Source organism: Notolabrus celidotus, chromosome 24 (assembly GCF_009762535.1).
Source record: "Notolabrus celidotus isolate fNotCel1 chromosome 24, fNotCel1.pri, whole genome shotgun sequence".
Lineage (NCBI taxonomy): Eukaryota > Metazoa > Chordata > Actinopteri > Labriformes > Labridae > Notolabrus > Notolabrus celidotus.
The window spans coordinates 761,712-787,319 of record NC_048295.1 but is presented as its reverse complement, the minus strand read 5'-3'; the positions used below and the strand labels follow the sequence as shown (position 1 = coordinate 787,319).

The 25,608-nt window shown below is 50.1% G+C and overlaps 1 protein-coding gene across 1 annotated transcript; it reads right to left on the bottom strand.

Annotated features, from left to right (window-relative positions):
- Positions 1-774: 774 nt before the first annotated feature.
- LOC117808472 lies at positions 775-24,732 on the bottom strand. Its single transcript, XM_034678227.1, has 2 exons — positions 23,613-24,732; positions 775-2,143 (listed from the first exon to the last, which is right to left on the bottom strand). The coding sequence occupies exon 2, from the start codon at positions 2,104-2,106 to the stop codon at positions 775-777; it is 1,332 nt and encodes a 443-aa protein (XP_034534118.1). The 5' UTR covers positions 2,107-2,143; positions 23,613-24,732.
- Between the last annotated feature and the right edge of the window lie 876 nt (positions 24,733-25,608).

Sequence of the window (25,608 nt, the reverse complement as noted above, 5' to 3'; positions counted from 1 at the left end):
CAGACTGAGTTAGTCCTGGATCAGATCTTTGGACTTCAGAGAGTCCTGCAGAGGAGGGACCAACATATAGAGAGAGGAACATCTATCTCTCTGTGAGCACTTCCTCTCCTCATGTTTCCACTCGCTGTGGAAAGAGGATGCTGACGGAGTGCGTGTGTGTGTGTGTGTGTGTGTGTGTGTGTGTGTGTGTGTGTGTGTGTGTGTGTGTGTGTGTGTGTGTGCGTGCGTGTGTGCGTGTGCGTGGGTGTGTGTGTTGATAACATGTTTGCTCTCTATTCTAACATTAAAGCTCCTCTGACCTCTCTGCACCCCTCTCTCCTCTCTCTATCCCTCTTCCTCCTGTTGCTCCCTGTTCTCTTCTTCTTCTTCTCTAAAGGTGAGATTCTTCTTCAGATTATAATCTGAGGAGTTATTCTTCTTCAGATTCTAATCTGTGTTTATTTATTTAACCCTTTAACTGCCTCTGAGTCTGTGAGACCTGAGAGGAGAACAAAAGCAGCTCAGAGTAATGAAAGACAAACAGCAGCGGCTGCTCTCTGCTGCCTCAACCAAACATCACCCTGCTGTCCAAAACAAACACACACACACACACACAGATCCCTCCTCTCCCCAACATCAACACACACTCACTGCTCCCAGTTTTTAAATCACTTCCTGTTTCTCTCAAAGCTGCAGAAGAAGAAGAACCCTCATAGTTTAGAGTCAGAGGGCTCAAACCTGAGGATCGTGGCCCCACTAAGGGCCTGAATATGAACCTGAGGAGGATCAGAGAGGCTACAGGGGACCCTGTGAACCTTTGTGGGACCCTGTGAACCTTTGTGGGACCCTGTGAACCTTTGTGGGACCCTGTGAACCTGTGTGTTGTAGCAGCGTGCTCAGAGTAAGGTCTGTTGTGTCGTTACCTTCTGTGCTCCCTCCGTTCATGCTCTCCGTGCTGGACTGGGACAAAACCGTCCTCCTGCCTCGCCTCAAGGACCGGTCTAAGCTGGGACTCCCCACCGGACTCGAGCTGGACCCTCCTTCCCTCCTGGAGAAGATCCCACTGAAGAACCGGACCAGGCGCCTCTCACTGGAGCGCCCGCCCCCTCCCCTCAGCAGGAAGCCCCCTCCTGCTCCATCCTTCTCCTCTGCCAGACGCTGCAGGTCGCTGTTGTCCAGGGTCCGGTTCTTGTTGCCCCGCGCTCTCTCCCAGCGGCTCAGCTCAGACATGGAGTCCGTCTTGTTGAGGACGGCTCCCATCTCCAGAGTCCTGCTCTTGACCCGGGTAGGGTCTGAGAGGCGGGAGGTGGATGGAGCAGGAGGAGCCTCTCCATCCTTCTCTCCTCCATCATGTCCTGTGATGCAGCCGGAGCTGCTGTGGTGTTTGTCTTTAGAGAGCGCTCTCAGACGCAGCAGCTCGCCACCGCTCCAGTGTCTGAAACTGAAGCTGCGGCGCAGCAGACCAGGAGGCCGCTTCAGAGGGGGGGTCTCAGGGGAGGTCACTTTGGACGCCTTCCCGTTACTCTTGGAGTGGGACATCTTTGAGTCTCCGTTCAGAGGAGGGTCACAGCTGCTCTCCTCCATGCTCTTTGCCTTTAGGAGTCTCTTCTTCTTCTCCGTGGACCCGTTCTGCACAGACGCTCCACAGTCCAGATCCTCTTTGGGTCTGGGTGAGTCCTCTGGTTCCTTCTCCTCGCCCTCCTTCTTGGTCTCCTCTGGACTCTGTGCAGGGACGGTCTCCTGCGTCTCTGTGACCGGGCTGGTGGCCTTCTCCTTCAGCTCCTTCTGCAGGATCTGCTTCCTGCAGAGTTTGAGCCGGCCCAGCTCCAGCTGCCCGGTACTGAAGGTCCTGAAGTTCCTCATGAGACCGTGTGATGAAGAGAAGTCCTCAGACTCGTCCTCCACCTCCTTCAGCTGCTCCAGCAGACCCCCACGCTGGACCTCCACAGACCCCTCCCTCCTGAAGGCGCTCACCTTTGGGTTCTCCAGCCTCTGGGGGTCCGACCCTCCGTCCTCATCGTCCAGACTTTCCCTCTTCACCAGGGTGAGGGAGATCCTGTAGACCGTCTTCCTCTGAGGGGTTCCCCGCTCCATCCTGTCAGAGCAGCTGCTGTCCAGAAGGTACATCCCAAATCCCTGTCCCCCTTTGCTCCTTTGAGTCCGCCTGCAGAAGTTTTTAATGCACAGAAGAAGAATCCCTGAAAGATCCTGAACCTCTCTTTAATTTAAATCCTGAAACTCTAATCCTTCAGAGTCCAGCAGCACCAGAGAAACCCCTCCACAGGGCAAGAACCGAGTCCCCCTTCATCCAGATGTGAGAACAGAGCAGGAAATACATTCCGAGTTCATCCCAGAGGAATCCAAACCGGCACCGCGCGTCCTTGTCCTGGTCCTGGTCCTGGTCCTGGTCCTGCTCCTCTCTGCGCGCTCACAGAGGCTCTCTGTCCGGGACTCTAAGGAGTACCCCGGCCTCAAAAACTCTTCTCTCTCCTGCTCCTGGTCCTGATCCTGCTCCAGGATCCGCGTCTCCATTAGGGGTGAATCTTAGTCCCGGACCGTGCCGGCGCGTCGGCTCCCATTGTGTGCGCACATGCCCCGCAGCGCAGCGCAGCCGGCAGACCCCCCTCCTCCTCAGACCGTCCTGGACTGGGACTAAAGTACCGGCTGGTTCAGAGCCCCAGACCCTGTCCTCCACTGCTCCGACAGAACCTCGGATCTAAGCTCCCTGACAGCGAGACCAGGATCCGCAGACCAGCTCCCATTCCCTCCGCCTCTGCTGCTTTCTGAACACTCTCTCCTAAACACACCGAGACACACACACACCACAGCAAGAGGGGGGGCTGCAAAACCCGGGGCGGGGTCACACCAAACACTGGACCTGGATCTGGAGTTTGCAAAGAGCTGATCCAGAAGAGTCCACTAAAAACCTGGAGGAGGGTGAAAGTCCCCTTGCAGGAGGATCCACATTTAATCAGAGTCTGTGAGGAGTCCGAGGGTGTTTCTGCAGACCTGATCCTCTCTAAAGGTCTCTGTGGTGCTGAGAGGAGACTGAGTCCAGGAGTCCAGGAGTCCAGAATCCGTGCCGGGTCTTGCATGCAGCAGAGTCCTGTGTGTAAACAGGGTGGAGTCTCCTCCTCCTCCTCTTCCTCCTCCTCCTCTTCCTCCTCTCTGTCAGTCAGAGCTCTTTAAAGCTCCCGGGCCTCCATGGAGGTTCAGACCCTGTCAAACACTGTCACATCTCTGCAGAGAGACCGTCTGCAGAGCCGGCTCCAGAGGTCTAGACCTTTAAGGTGGATTTAGATCTGTGAGGGTTTAAATGAGCTGCGTGGGCTGGAGCAGGAGGAGGTTTATGTAGAGCCGGTCTCTGAAGGACTTGTTTACACGGCTGCAGCTCTAACACCGTCTGGAGCTTCAGTTAGGGAATAAACTGAAGTGTTACCTGCAGACTGGACCTGGTCCAGGACTTCATGTCACCTTCAGTGTGAGGAGCTGAACCGCCCTTTAGTTTGATGCAGCTCTCCTGACCCTTCACGTCTCTGTTAGTCCTGCTCAGGTGGTCTAATGACCCCCATCAGGTCCTCCTCTTTGGTCCAGTTCAGGATCTATCACTGTGTGCATGTTGTGCTGCTCCTCACACATCTTCATCATCTCTGAGACTTTCAGAGTCTGAGTCCAACCTGAGCCAATCTGAAACTGGTTCTCTCAGCGCTTCCTTTCATCCCCGGCTCCACCCGTCCATCAGTGCATCCCTCCATCTCACAGGAAGAGGAGGAGGAGGAGGAGGAGGAGGAGGAGGAGGAGGAGAGGGGGAGATTAACCCCCCACCTCCCAAACCTCCAATCCCAACAAAACTGGGCTTCTGACGCCTTCTGGATTATTACTGGGATTAATCAAGATTAGAGCTGCAGCCGCCGCCGGCAACTTTCTCCTTACACCTCCACACACACACACACACACACACATCACACATCACACACACACACACACACACACACACACACACACACACACACACACACACACACACACACACCCTCCCACTCTTCCTCCCACGTCTCTCCTCTCCTCTCCTCTCGTGTGTCATTTCTGAACGTGCGACACGGGAACATCAAACGCAGCATCAAAAGGGTTCTCCACCTGACAACTGCTTCAGCAGCACATGAAAGCAGTGTGTGAGAGAGAGAGTGTGTGTGTGTGAGAGAGAGTGTGTGTGTGTGTGGATATCACAGCAGTGTCAGTGTGAGGTGATTTTTGGGGGGACCGTGTTGATGTGAGATGTGCAGGCTTCATGTGGAGACGGTAAATGACTGGTCGGTGAAGGCGGAGGCTGTGTGACATCAAACACTCGTCCTGCTCGTCTCATTCAGACACTCAGCTGCTGCGTGTCCGCTGTGAGGACATCTGCAGACTCTGAAGGGGACACACTAAGACCAAACCTTTCAGGGTCATCCTCCAGAAACATGCTCGGTCTAAAGTAATACATGTTAGTTTATAAATCATGATTTAATCACATGAAACACAGAGGAGAGTCTCTCTTCCTGCAGCCAGAGAGCAGAGAGTCCCCCCCCCTGCTCCTCATCATGAACACAAACTGGAGACAGAGACTCCTCCTCTCTAATTGTAGCTCAGACCATGAAATCTGCCTCAATTAGTCCAGTTTGAACCAAGCTGGGGGGTTTAAGAGAGACCACCTGTCCTCCACAGACCCAGAGACCCAGAGAGACCAAGCAGTGAAACCAGCTGAGGAGTGAGGACAGAAACTCTGCTGCCTGATGAGGGGTTCAGTCTCTACCTTCTCCTCCTCCTCGTCTCCTGATCAGCTGTTATCAGGTGATCCCCTCACTGCAGCGCTCTGAAGACAACCCTAAAGTTCAAATCACAGCGAGGAGGAATTGAACGCGCTCAGAGGTCTGCAGGCGTTAATCTGTCCACACGTCTCTGGAGACACTGAGGGTCTTATCAGGACCTGCAGCCTGCAGCTCTGCGTGACCCCCAATCTACACCTCCGTCTGTGAGGACCAGCAGGAACAGGGACGCTGCTAATGGGAGGAAACAGAGAGGCTAACCAGGGTCAGCTGCTGCAGAGAGGAGAGGAGAGAGGACCAGAGACACATCCATGCTAACAGATCTGTTAGACACTCAGTCCTCCTCCTCCTCCTCCTCCTCTTCGCGTGTCTAACACTTCATGCTTCTGCACTCCCCATGAAATATGTATGCATACGTCCAGCAGATATTCAGACAGAACTGAAGCATGTCTGAAATTGCATGCAGCAAATCCTCTGACTGTAACTTCATGTATTTGAAGCTCAGAGTGAAATAAAGAACACGGCTTACAGAGATGATTTCTGCAGGGTCTATCTCAAATCAGGGTACAGGGATGGAATGATCCTCCATGTTTGTCTTCCTCATGTTAGACATGTTTTCATTGTTTAAGAACTTCTCTCTGGAGCTTTAAATGAAGGAGAGTTTGATGTTCTTAAGACACTCCCTCCTTAAAGCTGAAGGAGCGGACCGTCCCGTCTGATCGTCTGATTTCTGAACAGCTGCTCCGTGACGTCCAGAAACAAACTCACCGATAATCAGAGCTCCTCAGAGCCGGGAGCAGAGCAAACAGAAGGTTCAACCAGGTTTATATTCATGGGAAAGACTCTGTTCAATACACACAAACACCAGGCTGCAACACACACACACACACACACACACACACGCACACACGCTCAATGCACAACAGGTAAAACAGACCCAAGGTGCCACTGTGACAGTCATGTTTAACAAACACCCAGCAGGGAGAGCTGTAATCAAACTGGCAGGAGCACACACACACATGCACACACATGCACACACACACACATGCACACACACACACACACACACACACACACACACACACACATGCACACACACACACACTGCATCTTCCTCCTGCAGGAGTAGAGTTTTTTTTCTGCATCAAAGAGCGAGGGAGCGAGCAGCAGGAGGTACAACTCCCTCCCCTCCACCCACTCAAACACACACTCTCTCATACACACACACACACACACTCTCACACACACACACACACACACACTTCACCCCCCTGAGATAGGGAAAATGGGTCAGTTAGCAGAGGGAAGAAGAAGGTGGGGGTGAAAGGGAGGAGGAGGAGGAGGAGGCAGAAGGATGGGGAGCAGAGGGAAGCCCCCTGCTGGCAGGAGGACGATGCACGTCAACACACACTAGAGACACACACCCGACACACACCAGAGACACACGAGAGACACGCAGAGCTCATACTAATGTACTCAAGAGAAGAGGATTCTGGGAAAATCTGCACTCACACTCACATTTATGCACCAACACACACTTTGTATGCACACACATGTCTCTACAAACAGTGTGGAGAACAAACCTCACAGAATAACACGCTCCAAAAAGAACCACTGATCATCAACTACAAGGTCAGGGAGGTCAAAGGTCACAGCAACACATGATGGCCGTTTGACGGGTGATCGATTATTGATTATAGAGATCAGAACGCTTACAGCAGCGGGCTTCCTTGCACAACTTCAAAGGTGCAGGGAAATGGACTACAAGTGTGCAGAGAAGTAGACTACAAATGTGCAGGGACATGGACTACAACTGTGCAGGGACATGGACTACATGTGCAGAGAGATGGACTACAAATGTGCAGGGACATGGACTACACATGTGCAGAGAAGTAGACTACACATGTGCAGGGACATGGACTACATGTGCAGAGAGATGGACTACAAATGTGCAGGGACATGGACTACATGTGCAGAGAGATGGACTACAAATGTGCAGGGACATGGACTACAAGTGTGCAGAGAAGTAGACTACACATGTGCAGGGACATGGACTACATGTGCAGAGAGATGGACTACAAATGTGCAGGGACATGGACTACACATGTGCAGAGAAGTAGACTACAAATGTAGAGAGTATAAGGATGAATGTTGTTCTTACCTGAGATGACGGACAGGTGAGCAGCAGCAGGACATGTGGAGAGAAGAAGAAGAAGAAGAGAAGTGAATCAAAAGAAACAAACAGGAAGTGTCAGATATCTTTCTCTGAGTCCATCAGGTCTGAAAGATCGATGGCCGAGTTCTCAGGAGATCTTCAGACCTGACTAATCAATAAACCCGAGCTGGAGCTGAATCATCTTTATTAACCCTTTCAGTTCAACTCATCATTTAAAATCCTGAACTACGGGAACACAGAGGGCCAAAAAGCCTCCCAGCAGACAGGTGACCTTGAAGTGTTTTATGGAGATGAGGTGCTGCAGGTGTGTGTGTGTGTGTGAGTGTGTGTGTGAGCAGAGAGGGGGAGCAGAGAGAAACCTGCCCCACCCCGTGTTCCAGACGCCCGGTCTGTTGCCATGGTGACTGTTCGGGTTAAAGGGGAGGGGGGGGTTGCACGGCTGGCTTGGCACTTGATGGATCTGAATGTTGGCCCTCACTGAGCATGTGCAGGATTCAGAGAGGGGAGCAGGATTCTGTGTGTTGATATAAACAGAAGGAACGAGCTCCTCCACGTGTTCTGCACATCAAAGTCAGACTACATCACAAAAACCAGACCAGGAGACCCAGAGGAGGACCGGACCCCCAGGTTCTGTGTTGTTCTGGAGTCTGTTGAGACCAAACATGAGTTTAAAGCGTATTGAAACTCTGTGATTGTTCTCTGGCAGCAGGTTCAGTCTCTGCTGCAGCACAGATGGAGGTCAGCTTCATTATGAATTCATGAATATATGAAACAAGTAAAAGATCACACACACACACACACACTGACACACACACACTGACACACACACACACGCTCAAAAAGGTGTGTAAGGGAGAGGAGGGGACAGCTGATGTCCAAACTCCCACGAGAGGCCGGGCTTAATGCACAGAATATGCAAAAACCAGAGAGAGAGAGAGAGAGAGAGAGAGATAGAGAGAGAGAGAGAGAGAGAGAGAGAGAGAGAGAGAGAGAGAGAGAGAGAGAGAGAGAGAGAGAGAGAGAGAGAGAGAGAGCTGAGTTTAATCTCTGCATACAATAGGAACCAGATGCTCGGCTGCAGATGGAGCTGAACTGAAGAAGGCGCGTTAAAAGGAAGACTCTGATTGGTCCAGAGCCAGGAAGTGCAGAGGCAGGAGGAGGGGCCAGGAGGAGGAGGAGGAGGAGGTGTGGAGGGACAGCTGGGAGCTGAGTGATAACAGCACTTAGACAGATCCCAACAGATTCATCTTAAAACAAGGAGGAGGAGGAGGAGGAGGAGGAGTAGGAGGAGGAAGAGGAGGAGGAGGAGAGGAGAGAAGAGGAGAGGAGAGGAGGAGGACGAGGAGGAGGAGGAGGAGAGGAGAGGAGAGGAGAGGAGGAGGAGGAGGAGGAGAGGAGGAGAGAAGGAGATGAGAGGGAGAGGAGAGGAGAGGAGAGGAGGAGGAGGAGAGGAGGAGGAGAGGAGAGGAGAGGAGGAGGAGGAGGAGGAGGAAGAGGAGGAGGAGGAGGAGGAGGAGGAGGAGGAGGAGGAGGAGGAGGAGGAAGAAGAGGAGGAGGAGGAGAGGAGAGGAGGAGAGTCAGCTAAAGAGACAGGAGAATAAAAATGAAAGGTGAGGTTTGAATAAATTATTTTGCATCGCTTTAAGAACGACAAAGACGAGCTGAGCTTTAAACTCTGCAAGTATCTGACACACACATCACACACACCTCACACACATCAACACACATCAACACATCAACACACATCAACACATCAACACACTTCACACACACACCATAAATCAAACACGGATCGAACAGGGACTTATTTGCTGCCACGTCTCAGCAGAGATGTTAAAACACATCTGATAGCCTGATTAAAAATGTGTGTGTGTGTGTGTGTCTCTCTCTCTCTGTGTGTGTGTGTGTGTGTGTGTGTGTTGTGGTATCATGACAACACGTGCCTCGACATATGTAACACGTATACGTTGCATGTATGTTAGTATGTACACACACACAAGGGACTCTTCACAGCCTCTGAATAATTGATGCCTCCCTCTCTCTGCTCTCTAATGACGTCTCCAGGGTGTGTGTGGGTGTGTGTGTGCATGTTAGTGTGTGTGCATGTTAGTGTGTGTGTGTGTGTGTGTGTGTGTGTGTGTGTGTGTGTGTGTGTGTGTTTGAGGTGGGTGTGCAACAGACTGCAGATTAATACCTGTAATCCACCCAGATTATGAGCAGGAGGAGGGTTCATTAATGGGATGATGATTCTGTGATTGTGGTCCTGATGAGAGTCAGGATGTGTTGAGCTCAGATTGTTGTTGTTGTTGTTGTTGTTGTTGTTGTTGTTGTTGTTTGTTTGTTTGTTTCTCTCTCTGACTGACAGGATCATGTGATACAGAAAACACTGCTCTGATTTATTATGACTGGATTATGTCAGCATAAAATAATCTCCTCCTTTAACTCCTTAAATCAACGATCTGCTCGTGAAGATGAAGTCCATAAAGTTATAAAAGTTCAGTCTGAGTATTTGGGATTACAGTGACATGAACACACGCTGCGGCTGCACAAAACCACCCACACACACACACACACACACACACACACTCACACACACATTCTCAGCATTCCACCCATACCTACACTAACCACAGCTCACTGCTGCCCCCTGCTGGTGAACACACAGAGGTGCAGGAGCAGAACAATCCTACTGCAAACAACAGGAAGCTGTCCTGCAAACACACACACACACATTCCACATGAAACACCATGACAACAACCAAAACTTCCTCAAACAAAGCTTCCAGAAGAGGAAGAGGAGAACCTCAGCATGACCCTGAAGTTTCAAACACAGATTTAATCTGACTGATTCACTGAGAACCTTTAGATTTAGATTATTAATCCATCAGGTCGCACAAAACAAGCTGAAGTGAAGACTTCCTGTTTTCTTTCCTCCTCCTAAAGAGCAGATTCATCTGATGAAACTTCTCTCCTTCTAACAAACAGAATCAGAGACTCTGCAGACACAAAGTGGATTTAGACGTCTGTTTGTGATGCATCACATCTTTGTTGTTGTCCTAAACGACAGACTGAGTCAGCTGGATGTGTAACCCTTCAGTCTCCAGCAGCTGATAATATAATCTGCATGAAACAAAGATAGACAGTGCTTTCATATCAAACAGATGGATCACATCTCAGGATAGAGACCGGCTCTTTGTGTGTGAAGAATGCAGCTCTCTCTCTCTCTGAGAACCGTCTGCGGTCGACTCGCTGAAAACAAAACCTGTGAGTGAACGGGACGAAGATTCGAGCTGACAACCGTGACCCAAAAAAACGCCCGAATAATCAGAGGAGACGACAGAGCCTGAAATCTGTTGTGAAGGGGAGATGCAGGGAGGGGGGGTTAGTGGAACCAGCAGAGGGCGCTGCAGGACTGAGGAGGGCAGACCGGATCCTCTTTTCCTCTGTGATGGATTCAGGAGGTTTAGAAACACTGAAAATAAGTCCTCTAAAATATGGGGAACATGTGGAAGTGACTTCTTCTCTTCTTCTTCTTAGAATGCTGAAAATAATTATAATTTGTTGCACAACATGGCTAAAAGAGGAAGCTATGATTCTATATGTTAATATTTTATTTTTGCATCCTACAGAAACAACCCTTCCTCTCTCAGATCTCCTCTGCTGAGTCTTCATGAGAGTCCAGGTTCATCCTGCAGGGGGCGCTGCGCTCAGAGATAACTACAGAGTTTATTAGGTCAGATTCCACCAGCCTGGTTAATTTTTAAAATGTGTGTGTGAGAGTGTGTGTGTGTGAGAGAACAGGGAGTATTCAGACTCATGAAGTGAAAGTTCACAGGTTCAGACTCATAAAAGAGACTCTTTCCCTCCACCTGCTTCTAACTACATCCCCCAGAATGCATTTCTGCAGCCTACAGAAGCATGCTCTGCAAAACTGGACTCAACTGAAGTCTTAGTTTGAAAACTGCTGAGGAGAGGAGAGGAGAGGAGAGGAGAGGAGAGGAGAGGAGAGGAGAGGAGTGGAGAGGAGAGGAGTGGAGAGGAGAGGAGAGGAGAGGAGAGGAGAGGAGAGGAGAGGAGAGGAGAGGAGAGGAGAGGAGTGGAGAGGAGTGGAGAGGAGAGGAGAGGAGAGGAGAGGAGAGGAGAGGAGAGGAGTGGAGAGGAGAGGAGAGGAGAGGAGAGGAGAGGAGAGGAGAGGAGAGGAGAGGAGAGGAGAGGAGAGGAGAGGACACAAGGAGAGGAGAGGAGAGGAGAGGAGAGGAGAGGAGAGGAGAGGAGAGGAGAGGAGAGGAGAGGAGAGGAGAGGAGAGGAGAGGAGAGGAGAGGACACAAGGAGACAGGGGAGGAAATATTGAGAGGAGGACAGGACGACAAGAGGAGAGAGAGAACAAGTGGGAAGGAAACAGGAAACAAGGAGACAAGAGGAGAGGAGAGGAGGACAGAACTCCTGAGTCCAGAATGATTTCAACAGAAACACAAACCCTCCGATTAAAGACCCGGACCAGAGAGAACACAAAGTCTCTGTCGGGACTGAAGCCAGACTGGATCATAACTCATCTCTGAAGGAGGGGGAGCGACCTTGAGAGGAGGATGCATCACACGCACACACACACACACACACAGAGCCATAACTCTGTGCTGCTGTGTGAACCAGGACGGTCTCAGGCAGCACTGAATCCTCCGCCTCATCAATAAAGGGGGGACAGCTCTGCACCAAAAACCTGATGAAACACCAAACAGGTCCTGGTATCGATAATAATAATACCTCCATCAGATTCATGAGATCGATGTTCAGAGACCTGAGGCTTTAAACAGATTAAATATCTGTGGCTGCCTCTCTTCTTCTTCTTCTTCTGGTTGTTTTGAGTCAGACTCAGGATGAAAACGTTAAAATGAGTCACTCCTCTGAGGACTGAGAGAAAGAAGAGGACACAGAGAGATCTCTCCTCGCCCCAGAATAACTCGGCCGTCACGTCAGAGAAGAATCAAGGGTCTGTGAGGACCCAGAGGATTCTATCAGACCATGTGTCATCAGGTCAAAGGTCAAACTGCATTCACTACAAAATGATTCACATCAATAAACGGAAAACTCCTCCATCAGAGAGAGAGAGGGTTTATAGATGGAGGGAGGGATGGATGAGTTAATAGAGCAGATAAAAACAGAGAGTGTAATCACTCCTCATGTTCCTGTAGATGAACGTGTGAGTAAATCTGAAACATCAGTTGTTGTGGATCCCTCATTCCCTCGTTCCCTCGTTCCCTCTCTCCTCTTCTGGAGGAATGTGGGGCTTCCCACGCCGGCCCGATTTAACAGAAGACCCATTTTTGTCCCAGAATGCTTTGTTGTTGGAGGCGTGGCTCCAGGGATCAGCTTTCCACCCCTCCTTGTCCCTAATTCACTTCTAATCCTCTTCCTCCTCCATCTTCCTCTTCCTCAAATCAGCTCTTTTCTCTAGCAGAGAGAGAGACTCTCACTCCTCCTCCTCATCCTCCTCCTCCTCCTCGACGGAGAACAAATGTATAAACGCAGCTAAATAAGCAGCCCCTGTGTGTGTGTGTGTGTGTGTGTGTGTGTGTGAGGGGATCAGGTATCTACTCTGTAAAGTGGATTCGTGTCAAACTGCAGATAAAGAACTACAGCAGATCCGGGTCGGGAGCAGGTTTTTGACGCAGTGGGAGTTTCTGCTGAAACGCTGCAAATCCACAAAGACTGACAGACACACACACGACTGGGTTTAGGGTGAGTCAGAGCAAAGAGGAGAGAGGAGAGAGGGAGGAGGAGAGTGTGAGGAGACAGAAGGATGGATCAAAGTGAGGAGAGGAGAGGAGGAGAGGAAGAGAGAGGGAGGAAGGGAGGAGGAGAGGGGAGAGGACACAAGGAGACATAAGGAGAGAGGGGAGGAAGAGAGAGGAGGGTGAGAACAAGTGGGAAGGAAAAAGGAAACAGGGGAGAGTGTGAGGCGACTGAAGGATGAGAGGAGTGAGGACAAGTAAGGAGGAGACAAGGAGATAAGATGGAGGGAGATAAGAGGAAATAAGAGGAGAGGAGAGGAGAGGGAACGAGGACACAAGGACACAAAGAGGAGAGGAGAGTTTAAAGTTGAATATTTTCATGCAGCCCTCCTCTGCCTCACTAAATGTGTGTGTTCCAAACAGCTTACTGCATCACAGCGCTGTGTGTGTGTGTGTGTGTGTGTGTGTGTGTGTGTGTGTGTGTGTGTGTGTGTGTGTGTGTGTGTGCCATGGCCCGGTGCTCCTGCCAGAATCAGTTGGCGCTCCTGGTCCCGTGGATGGGTCAGCGGCGCTCTCTGACTACAGCTGAGGCAGATTAATAATCTGTACTTAAAATGAAGAGATTAATGTGACGGGCTGCCGCCGGACACGCCGTCCCAGAGTGTGATGATACTCTGCACGCCACGCAGGGAATCAAACCACAGCTCACAGCGGGGGGGGAGACCGGTACAGAGATAAAGTCATAAACTCTACTGAGGACATCTTGAAGTCGTAAACTCAGGAACACTGATGTGATTGTTATTGATCTCTGGAGCAGAGGTCAGAGGTCAGCTGCAGCAGGCAGGACGTTTGCTGTCACGCCGTTTTAACATGTCATCGACATTTAAACATGAAACTGAGACTGACGGGAGCTCCACACACACACACACATTAAACCCTCACACACACACGCCGGATCCAGCTGATGAAATGAGAGAGCTGCTGCTCCATGCTAACGTCAGTGATGCTGTGTCATCAGAGCGAAGGAGAGGAGGAGAGGAGGAGAGGAGGAGAGGGGACAGATGGTGACCCAGTACAAAGATGGAGTCTGAGGGAGGATTGATTTTGTGTTTGAAGGACAGATGGGGGGGAGACGGTCGCCCTGGTGACCTTATAAAATCACTTTCTGTGCTCTGAGGACACACAGGCGTCTGAAGGACACACACACACTGAGCTCTGGAACACACACAGGTCTGTTTATAACGTGTTACAGTCTGTAGGAGAGGATTTTAATGTTCCTTTCCTACTGAGCACATTAAAGGAATTATAAAGTGCAGCTTGTTCTCTGTGCAGAAGATCACAATGCAGCTTAATCTTCTCTCTGCATGGGACGAGTATTACCAGAGGACTCATGTCATTTAGAAATGACTCCCCTGGTCTGCTGCATGTGGAGGATTTCACTGGATAAACTGAGTCTGTGTTTTACTCTAATTTACTGACATCATCTTCAGGGTCAGAGGTCAGGGTTCAGCTTCACGTTCACTTCCTGGTGTTTCTACTGAAAGGCTGTCGCACGCTGAAGATTAGTCCGGATCAAAGGGAGCAAAGGGAGCAAAGGGAGCAAAGGGAGCAGCTAGTGTTTACAGCCGTGTTTAGTCTCTGAATGAAACACATGATGTAGAAGACAAGGATACAAGGAGACACAAGGAGACACAAGGAGACACAAGGGAGACACAAGGAGACACAAGGAGACACAAGGAGACACAAGGGAGACACAAGGAGAGGGATTAATGAGGAGGGCAGGATGGCAAGAGGAGAGAGAGCAAGTGGGAAGGACACATGAAACGAAGGAGAGTGTGAGGCAACAGAAGGATGAGAGGAATGAGGAGAGGAAAGGAGGAAACAAGGAGATAATAGGATGAAAAAGGCTAGAAGATGAGGAAAGGAGAGGAGACGCAAGGAGAGAGAGGAGACACAAGGAGAGTGGGGAGGACGACAAGAGGAAGGAGAGAACAAGAGGAAAGGAAAAAGGAAACAGAGGAGAGTGATAGGCAACTGAAGGATAAGAGGAGTGAGGACAAGTAAGGAGGAAACAAGGAGATAAGATGGAAGGACGGGAGATGAGAGGAGAGGAGGAAACAAGGAGATAAGAGGAGAGGAGAGGAGAGGAGAGGAGAGGAGAGGAGAGGAGAGGAGAGGAGAGGAGAGGAGAGGAGAGGAGAGGAGAGGAGAGGAGAGGAGAGGAGAGGGACACAAGGAGAGAGAGGAGGAAATAATGAGAGGAGGGCAGGATGAGTAGAGGAGAGACAGACTAAGTGGGAAGGAAACGAAGGAGTATGAGGTGATAGAAGGATGGATCAAAGTGAGGAGAGGGAACGAGGAGACAAGGAGAGGAGAGGAAAGGGAGCAGCTTGTGTTTACAGTGTTTAGTCTGAGTGAATCACAGGATGTCGAATCACTGCTAAAAAGGTAGATCTGACGTTAAAGGAGGGATGAGGACTCTGCCTCTGAGTCGAGGTCTTGGTAGAGAGCCGGTCTAATTAGGGGAGCCGGTGGTGGCTGAGGACTGGAGTCACATTAATTAGGTGATAAATCATTTATCAGTGAACGAGGCGAGGCCTTCAGGGCTGCCCGAGCATCTGCTGCACGCCTGAGCAACACGCAGGACAAACAGAGCACAGGAAAAATCAAAGAGACCGACCCAGCAGGTCTGCCTCTCCGTCCTCTGAGACCAGGTCCTGCACCGCGCCTCACAGGAGCGATCGATGCAGCAGGAAGTGACATCACGCACTCCTGGGAGCTCAGATGGATTGTGGCATTTTGCTCCCGTTCTCAGTAACCTGATCTCACGGCGTTATTGTGGATTCAGTGTGCTTTGTGCCCGTCCCCGTGGTAACCGGAGGAGGAGGAGCCTGGTCTTAGAGCCTCTGCTGCTCCTGCGTGTGCCAACAGGACTCAGAAATGTGGAGCATTGTTAAAGAGCGGGCAGGAAGCCAGCGAGCCACAGACCTATTTCTGTACCTTCAGCAGGCCGAGGCTATTGTTTTGGTCAGGTCAGTGTCTGCAGCTTCCCCTCCTGTTACAGAGGAGGGGGGAGACGGGAAGAGCCCGCCCACCCGCCTGCAGCTGGACGCCACAGCTGCTCAGACGCCAACAACACATCGAGCCTCTGCTTCCTGAGGACATCATCCTCAGGTTCAGGGTCCAGAGAGCTTCCACGAGGCCGGTCTGAGGCGGTCTGAAGGGTTACAAACTATCAGAGGTTAAAGGTGTTCTCAAAAGTGGGCCGGACTTCACTAGAGGACTTCGTGTGTGTGAGACTGACCGCCTCACAGACCTGCGTGATGAAGAGGAGGATGTGTTAATGTGGGACTTCAGATTAATGTGAGACACACGACGGGGACTCTGTGGATCCTTCTGATCTCTGAGACTTCATATTTTAGAGTCAGGCTCTCAGGACAACACTTTAACATGACTTAAAGGATCAAAGATCTGTCACGTACGGGACCTTGTTCCCTCTCTGAGTGTACACAGAGACCGGCTCACAGCAGCAGCGTCTCTCTGCAGAAGAGGAACCTCGGTGAGATGTGCCGTAAATCTGGTGAGCGGATGGAGAACTGAGCAGTTCCTCCTCAGACCGCAGCGGAGGTGTAAAGACGGATCCTAATCCAGGCTGGGCTTCATTTCAGAGTCACTGAGCGTGCGACTGAAGCGAACAGGTCGTCACTTCTGCTCAGTGTGGTCAGAAGTTAGAGCGTCCACACGTGATGCTCCTGGAAACGGGTGGAGGTCTGAGAGGAGCGGTCTGACCTCAGCTGTCAGATCCTGTCCTCATCACATCTCTAAAACCGGACCAACAGGTTGGAACCTCTGCGGGTCGAGGCGTCACCTTTCTGTCCAGTCAGCGGGAAAGGTGGGAAACATCTGAAGCCAGCGGCCAATCACAGACGGCGAGGTGTTTCAGGAGGTTTCACAAATCAAGATATCTACACTTCAGACTGTGTTATACACCTGATCCTAAACCTGATCCTAGACCTGATCCTAGACCTGATCCTAGACCTGATTCTAGACCTGATCCCTCACCTGTAAACACACGCAGACAGAGCAAGGGATTAACTTCACGCCTGTTGAAGAAGTCTGAAGAAGGATGATGAGTCAGGATGACAACAGACTCTGTATTGTCTCACTGAGCGTGCTCAGAGATCTGAACACTCATCACCCGACGTGTGTGTGCACGCGCGCTCGTGCGAGTGTGTGTGTGTGTGTGTGTTTTGGTTGCCGTCTTCCTGCCACATCTACCACATCTACCTCTCTCCTTCTGACTGGATGCTGCTTCAGACGAGTCTCTGATATCTGCTCGCCGCATGATGACTCACTCGTGAACTTTGACCTCAGACAGGAAGTGGAAACGCTTGGGGTCACAAAACAAACAGTTTGACGTGAAGACATGAAGATGCAGATTTGAGGAGAAAGAAGGGATGAAGGGATGAAGGGACAGAGAGAGAAGACAGAAGCTTGAAGAAGGCCGATCAGCTCTGAGATGCCAAGAGCAGATTTAGCAGCTCTGCATTATTCAGACACGACGACCCATTAAAGTGAGGAAGAGGAGGAGGAAGAGGAAGTCTGAGGGAGGGATCAGGAGCCTGAATTAGTCCTCTCATATACTGTGTGTCATTATTATATCCCTCTATCATCCATCATGTTTGTTTGTGTTCTTTAAACCGAGTCAGGAGACGTTCCTGCAGCCAACAGTCTCTTTTAATCTGCAGGTAGACGTCCTGTTGGAGCTCACATCAGAATAATCTGACTTATCTAAAGCAGTTAGAGTCTTAAAGGTAAAGATCAAGACCTGAGCAGTCACCCTTAAAATGTCAGGGTGAGTTTTGTTTTATTTTGACTATAAAACTGCAAATCTGTTGGTCTCTGTTGGTCTCTGTTGGTCTCTGTTGGTCTCTGTTGGTCTCTGTTGGTCTCTGTGTCTCTGCAGCTCGACGTGTGACGCCTGAAGGCTCGCGTCTGCTGCTCCAACACTTCACACTGCGTCTGTGCTCCACAACAACAAAGCCCTGCACACACAGCTGGAGCTATTCACAGCACCTGGAGTAACGGAGTCCTGCAGCAGAGACGTGTTGATCTCTGCTGTAAGAGGAGTCATCTTTCTACGCTACAGATATCGCCCCCTAAATAAAGAAATAACAAACAGGTGATCAACCAGGAGCTCCTGGGATCACAGAGGTCACTGACTGACTGATGTTTCTTTAACTAACACAATCACAACAACAACATGCTGTCCATCAACATGCATTAATCTAAAACAGCTACCAGGTAATCATGAAAGACCAAAACACAAACACAAAGATATGAGGGTCAGTCTGCAGGACGGGCTCAGTCTGCAGGACGGGCTCAGTCTGCAGGACGGGCTCAGTCTGCAGGACCGGCTCAGTCTGCAGGACGGGCTCAGTCTGCAGGACCGGCTCAGTCTGCAGGACCAGCTCAGTCTGCAGGACGGGCTCAGTCTGCAGGATGGGCTCAGTCTGCAGGACCCGGCTCAGTCTGCAGGACCGGCTCAGTCTGCAGGACGGGCTCAGTCTGCAGGATGGGCTCAGTCTGCAGGATGGCTCAGTCTGCAGGACCAGCTCAGTCTGCTCAGTCAGCCTCCACAAACAGAGGGATTAAGGAGCAAACATGGCGTCTCAGCAGGGCGTCCGGGACGACACAGATTAGGTGGAGTGAGAGATCTGCAGCTCCAGACGTCAGATTATCATCCTGCTGAAGCCGTCAGTGAAACACAGCGTGTGACTTTAACACCTTCAACACTCACACCTGTCACAGGACTGAAACATGTTACACTCAAATATAAACCAGGAGCTTCAGCCGGAGGAACACACGTCATGTTAAAATGTACTGAAACATGAGGAGCGGTTGTGTAACGAAGAGCCTGAGGTGTTTTAATCTGTGATTGTTAAACTCTAAGTGCTCCACTCCGTCCTGCGTCTCTTATATCACCATAAACTTTTCTTTGGACTTCTCTGTCCTCAGAAAACCACCACCAACAAAACCTGACTCTGAGGACAGAGAAACAAACGTATGGTGGATGAGAAACGCTCGTTGCATTCGAGTGCAGTCATGTGTTTGGATCAGGATTCCCCTAATGGGAGCCTGGAGGGTAGCAGGAGCAGCATCAGGTCCAGAGTCAGCACGGCATTGAGGGGAGGGGGTCTTTAAGGACACCTTCACATCAGATGAGTCCAGGTACACAAAGAAGAAAACCTCTCTACAGTTTTTAATCCAGGACCTGATCCCTGACGGTGTTTTAATCTAACTGATAATCTGTCAGCTGGATGAGGAAGTTATCTGTGCTGTCTCTGATCCAGATGTGTCCTCAGTGTCAGGCCCTCTTTATCTCTGACAGTGAGACTGAATCAGCCGCTCCAGCACGCCTCACATCTCTGACATCTCTCCTGCATCAATATTCCCCCGGCTTGCTTCCTCTGCAGACCGATCGATGCTCTGGACCAGCCGAGCGCATCCTCTGGGTTTTTAACGACCATCAGGACCCGCTGGGGGACACACTCATCTCGTTAATCTCATCCTGAGGACGGGGGACGGGGCGTGCACGAGGACTCGGACGTGATGCAACGATGCAGGAACGTTTCAGGACAAAGAGGAGTAAGGTAGCTGTGGATGAATTCATATTTCAGGGTTGTATTTACTTCTAGGTGCTGAGAGTTTACAGATATAAGAGAGGAAAGATTTCAAACTGCTCAGGGAAGAGACACACGTCCCAGTTAACCCTGAAGTCTGACTGGATCCACATCAGCTGGGTGACCTCACTCTGACCTGTCCTTGAGTCCTTCATCATGACTGTGATTTTAACACGTGCAGTCCTTTAAAGCTCCTCATGTTGTTGTTGAGATGTTGAATAGATCTGTATCTCTCTGTTAAACAGGAAGCTGATAATCTGAGATTATGAAACATTATATTCCTGCACAGTTGCATCACATGAACCATGTCCAGCTGCTGTAATCACTCCTCATCACTGCCCCACATTAAGCTTCAGATCTGGGTCATATTCTGGATCATGATCGGTGTGTTTACATGCTGTTAATCCTGTAGAATCACCCCGATACACGTTATCAGCGCTGCCTCTACTGAGCGCGCTCACTGCATCCGGATGATGACTCATGCTTCACCTCGTGCATTAGGCCTAATGAAAGAGCGCCTGCAGGAACACAAATCATTGTCAAGAAGAAGAAACGCTGAGGCACTTTAAGAGAGGACATGATGTCTGCAGAGAGTCTGAATGCAGTCAGCACGGACCGGGACAGGGGGGGCGGGGGGGTGAGGACTGTGGACAAAAGGTGCAGAGACCTCAGATAGAACGGCGTGCATCAGCTGCGGTTACATAAGAGCTAAAGCCCCGTTTAAAAGCATCCCTCTTATTATTGTTATTACGGACGTCAATCAGCGGCACGCTTACGTAATCTCTGACAGAAGGTCTGCCTCCAGCGACCGCCTCACACTCTGCTCTGATTCCACCGGAGCATCAAGGGGGAGTGGGCTTCAAGCTGCAGGGAAGACACACACAGCATGTTGATCTGCATGTCTACACAAACACACACACTCCTGCCTCACGTGTGTGATCCTGAAAACATGCATCAGAATGATCCTGCAGGCGGAGCGAGGGGAGAGGAGGCATGTCACGTCTTAAAGGACGCTTTCTGCAAGGCTGCAAGGCTTTTATTGTGAAGGGACATCCTGTGCTGTGAGGAGGACTTAAAGGACTAAAGTGCATGTTTGGTTTGAGTTCTCTGCTTGTGAATATCAAACATGTCTTTAAATAAATGTCACAAAGTGTGAAAACTAAAGAAGGAGAGAGATGTGAGCACGCTCAGAGACAGTGAATGTAAACAGAGCTCTCAGCAGCAGCAGGTGAACCAACAGGTGAACTCAGACTAGATTTGACTTCCTGGAAGCACCAGAGGAGGACTTCCCTGAGCTACAGGTGGTCTCAGTCGTCCCTGAGTGAGACAGGAAGTGATGAGAGTCTGCAGAAGTGTCTGAAACCTGAGCCAGAGCGTACCGTGGGCATGAACTGACGAATGAGAGAGGATCCACAGAGGCTGCAGGCTGAACAAACACACTGAGAGGCTAACTGGGTCACATGGAGCGTTCACTGACTGCAGGAATAAGACAAAAGCAGTGCAGACAAAGGCCGCGGAGCAAAAAGAGAGCTCTGTTTCCCTGAGAGCGGCTCTGATAAACACTCTGCTGCTGCTGCTGAAACACATTAAAGGAGGCGTGATGGACGCTGAGATCACCTGCTGCTGAGATCTACTCTCTCCTCTCAGGAGTCAGGTTTCTCCTCTGACAGCGGCTGTCACACTCTGGAGTGTTTTGTGGATTATCTTGTTTTTCAGGACCTGTAGAGTCAAGATTACAAACACCTCTACAGTTTAAACACGTCAAAGATTAGAGTCAGCAGCTTCTGATAACGATGACAGGACAAGCTGTGTCGTGTTTCCAGGTTTCATAAACTGATAGTAAACTTCCTCCTCCAGGCTGAAACTCATCCTGCTTTAAATCATTCACATGTTTTTGTTTCTGATTGTTCCTTTAAAGCTGAGAGGAAACAAACACAGAGCTGAGAGGGAGCTCCTGGCTGACACGCCGTCATATTACTCTTCACATTTCTCTGACACTTTAAACGGAGAGAGGAGACACACTCTCTCTTCTCTCTCTCTCTCTCTGGTGTTGATGACTTGATGATGAAGAGCGTCTCAGCCTTGAAGTCGTAGAGGAATGAATGAAACTGAACGTCCTGCTGTGAGGGAACAAAGTGAGCCGTGCTCTTTCTGTTCATTCATCCTCAGCTACGAGGAGAGGCGCTGCTGAAAGTGGGTCAGTGTCACCTGGCTGGCAGGACATCCATCCATCCTCACACACACACACACACACACACACACACTGACACGCTGCACATGCAAATGAGCCCCGTGCTGCCGTGGGATGTGTGTCGACACGATGTGAGTCATGGAGCTGTAAGTAGGCCGAGCGTCTGATTAATAAGAAGGAGTCCTAATGGGTCTGATGGGAGCAGCAGGAGTCTGCTTCCTTACATAAGGACGACACAAACACACAGACGGGACGGACAGGACGCCGGCCTCTGCAGCTGAGGGCTTGTGTAACATGACAGGAGCGTGAGAGACACGTCCAGATGTGTGCTGAGGGGGCAGAGACGGAGGATGACAGAGGAGCTGCTGCTGTTTTGGGTTATTTCCAGCATGAGAGCGAGCTGAGTGAGCTGAGTGAGTCACTGTGTAACGCTCCATTCAGGGAACATGGAAATGAGCAGAGTAGAAGCGAGTCACTGATCAGACAGACGAGTACATTCACACACGATGACACCTCGACTGGTCCTCATGGAGATTTAGATTCCACTGAGGTTATTGTTTTGTTCTTGAATCCACTACTGACCCTGAAATATCTACATCAACACAAACTCCTCCTTCACCAGACCACGACAACAAGAGGTTACTAATGTTTGTTTCCTCTTCCTGCTGCTGGACATCAAACCATCACAGAGCTCTGGACACACACACAGATGCTCCTAAACAAAGTCTACTCAACCCAAATCAAACATGAGAAGAGTTCTGAAGTTACAAAGTGTAAGGGGAATGAAATGAACACAAAGAAAGCTACAAACTGAATAAAGGAATCTCATTCATGTCGGGTTTTTAAAGAAGAGAATTAAACACAGGTGGGAAGGTTTTGACTCCAGCTTTAAGATTCAGATTAAGGATGTTCTTAAATATAAACTAAGAAAGGAGAAAGACATAAAATCATCTTACTGCTACTCAGTTATTTATTTACTGTTGAGTGTCACATCAACAGAGTCAGGTTCAACACAAACACAGAGTCCACATGAGCTGAGATCACACCACTGTGTCTATAAAATGATCCTGAATCTGAGAGAGGAGATAACATCATCCATCCAGGACTCATCACTGAGGCTGGATCAGTTCACAAACACCAGATCAATACATCAAACTACTCATCTCATCATGTTCATATTAAATATATAGAGATCTGATAAAAGCCTTCAGGGACTGGAGACTGGACTCCTCAAAGAGAACTGATAGGAGATATCTGAAGATCCAGGCTCTGCCATCATCAGCTAGTTAACACTCCAGGTGGCGCCAACCCACAAATATATCTAGGTGTACACCTGGACTACAAGCTGGACTGGTCCCTGGACACAGATGCAGTCTACAGGAAGGGGCAGAGACGCCTCAGATCCTCAAACATCTGCAGAGAGGTGCTGCAGATGTTTTATCAGTCTGTGGTGAGAGGTGTGTTCTTCTAGGAGAACAAGAGGAAACACAAGGATGGAGGCGACTGGATAGACTAGTGAGAGGAGCTGGCACTGAGAGTGGGACCAGGTTGGACTCACTGGAGGACTGTGAAGAAGCTAGAGGTCCTTCTATCCATCTATTAAAGGTGATTACAAATACACTGAACCCCTAAACATGACCTCCTCACACGCTGGAGCATCTCCTGATATTCAGTCTGTAACACACCTGCTCCCTGGACTCAGAGGAACTCAGGGAGCACAATAACTACACAAAGACTCCTACCCTCATGTGAGGAGGTTTAACTGAAGATACCTCAGGGACATGGTCTACATGCAGCACAGGATCGAGGTCTGGATTTCATCTTAATGCCAGACTCAGGGTGTAAACAAATAAATGTTTCTATCTGATGTTCAGAGAGGAAGGATTAAAGATGGAGTGAATGGAACCCTGTGAGTGCTTCAGACTCCTAGACCTCTTTATTCTAACCCCCTGACCCTCCTCCAGTCTGATCCACATCAGTGTGACCTGGGTTGTCCCCATGTCTGAGTGTGTGTTGACAGAAGTGCAGTGTCCCCCCTCCCTCCTTACCTTCTATAGCGATGACATGCTCCCGGATCTGGTTCTGCAGCAGTGGCTCCTCCACCCTCTCCAGCAGCTCGTAGATGGAGTAGATGTTGGGGTGCACGGACTCGAACCTCTGGATCTCGGACCGGATGGCGGCCGAGTTGGCCAGATGCTGCTGGTAGTTCATGTCTGCAGCTGGTCCCCCTCTGGATCCGGGACTACAGGCAGGCAGGTGTGTGGATCAGGTGTCGGGGGTCCTTGAGGATGAGAACAGATAAGGAAGGTGAAAGCTGTGACCTCCAGGATCCCTGTGGAGCCTCAGACCTGATCCCTCCTCTGGATCTATAGGGTGAATTAAAGAGCAGGTCTATGATTAAACCAGGTGTACAGTGAGTCCAGCCTGCAGAGACAGTCTACATCAGAGACCCTGATCCTGCAGGACTCAGGAGGGGGGTCAGTCTGCTGCTACTGGCCGCTGGAAGCAGCTGTTCCCCGGGGCGTCCCGGTCCAGAGTCCCGGTCCGGGGACAGATGTGGGGCACGCTGAGATCCGCTTCCCCGGATCATCCAGATCCTCCAGATCCTGCAGATCCTCCCAGTCCGGGACTAACAAACCCCCTTCAGTCCTCAAACAGAGAATCGGCCTTGATGCTAGGCGGCTATGCTACCTGCTAAAGCTAACTAGCTTAGCTTCAGGTTAAAGGGAGACTCTCTCAGTCTGCAGTCCGCTACAGTCCGCTTCCCGGGGCGGGTTACAGGGACCGGCCCTCACAGGATCCTGAATCCACCATTAAACAGAGAGAGAGTCCGGATCAGGAGGATCAGTGCTGCAGGTCCACACAGTCCGGTCTAAGGGGGTCAGGGTTCCTGTTCCCGTCCCTCCGTCCGTTGTTTGGTCTCCTGGTCCAGGTCCGGGACCAGCTTCGGGACCAGGTGCGCAATCAGTCCTCCGTGCTGAACCTGCGCGAGCTCCAGATTCACCTGAGTGTTGCTAAGCGACCGAATATTACAGGTAGGTCCCGCACGAGGAGCCTGAACGCTCAGACGGTCCCCCTTCCCGAGCTGTGAGGTCCATCCCGGTACACAGACTCAGGATCCAGACCGGGAACGTCACTGCCTCAATGTGTTTCCTCCCAGAGGGGACAAGTTAGCGACACGGACACGGACACTTCCGGATAGCAGTTTCAAAATAAAAGACCAGAGTGACATCTTAGACTGATCTTACACTGATCTTAGACTGAGCTTAGACTGATGTTACAGGCTAAACTCTGGGTGTTTCTGATTCACCTGTTCAGATCTGAGGTGTTACACATCCCTGATAATATAAATAAACTTTATATACTTTGAATTTAAAGAATAAACTGAAAATCAAAAGAATAAAGTGACATTTCTATTAATAAATCTCTTTGTTTACAATAATTACTGACCCAAATATTACAATCTAACCTCACAGGCTGGTACTCATTCATTTTCAACAGTTGTGATTCAGAAGGTGTCTATTAAAGTTTGCTTCCAGGTCATAATAACATAATTAATTCAAGTGCTGACATAAATACAAATTAAATAAACAATAACACCAACATTAAAACACATTCAGTGAAGAAGAGCAGGAGGAGAAGCAGTAAAAGCTTAAAGAACAGGTTTAATATTCATTCATATATGTTCCATATTTTTAGAGAAGTCATTACTTTTTAAAACAGCCATCCATCATCTTGACCGCTTATCCTGTTTGGGGTCACAGGGGGGGCTGGAGCCAATCCCAGTTGACTTTGGGCAGAAGGCAGGGTACCTATCACAGGGCAAACACTGAGAGACAGACAACCAGTCACACACACGAGCAATTTAGAGTGACCAATTAACCTGGTGGGCATGTTCTTGGACTGTGGTGGGAAGCAGGAGGACCCAGGGGAGAACATGCAGACTCCACACAGAGGGGGACTCGAACCAGGAACCTTTCTTTCTGTGAGGTAACAGCGCTACCCACTGCAGCATCGTTCAGCCCCCACTACTTCAAACACGTG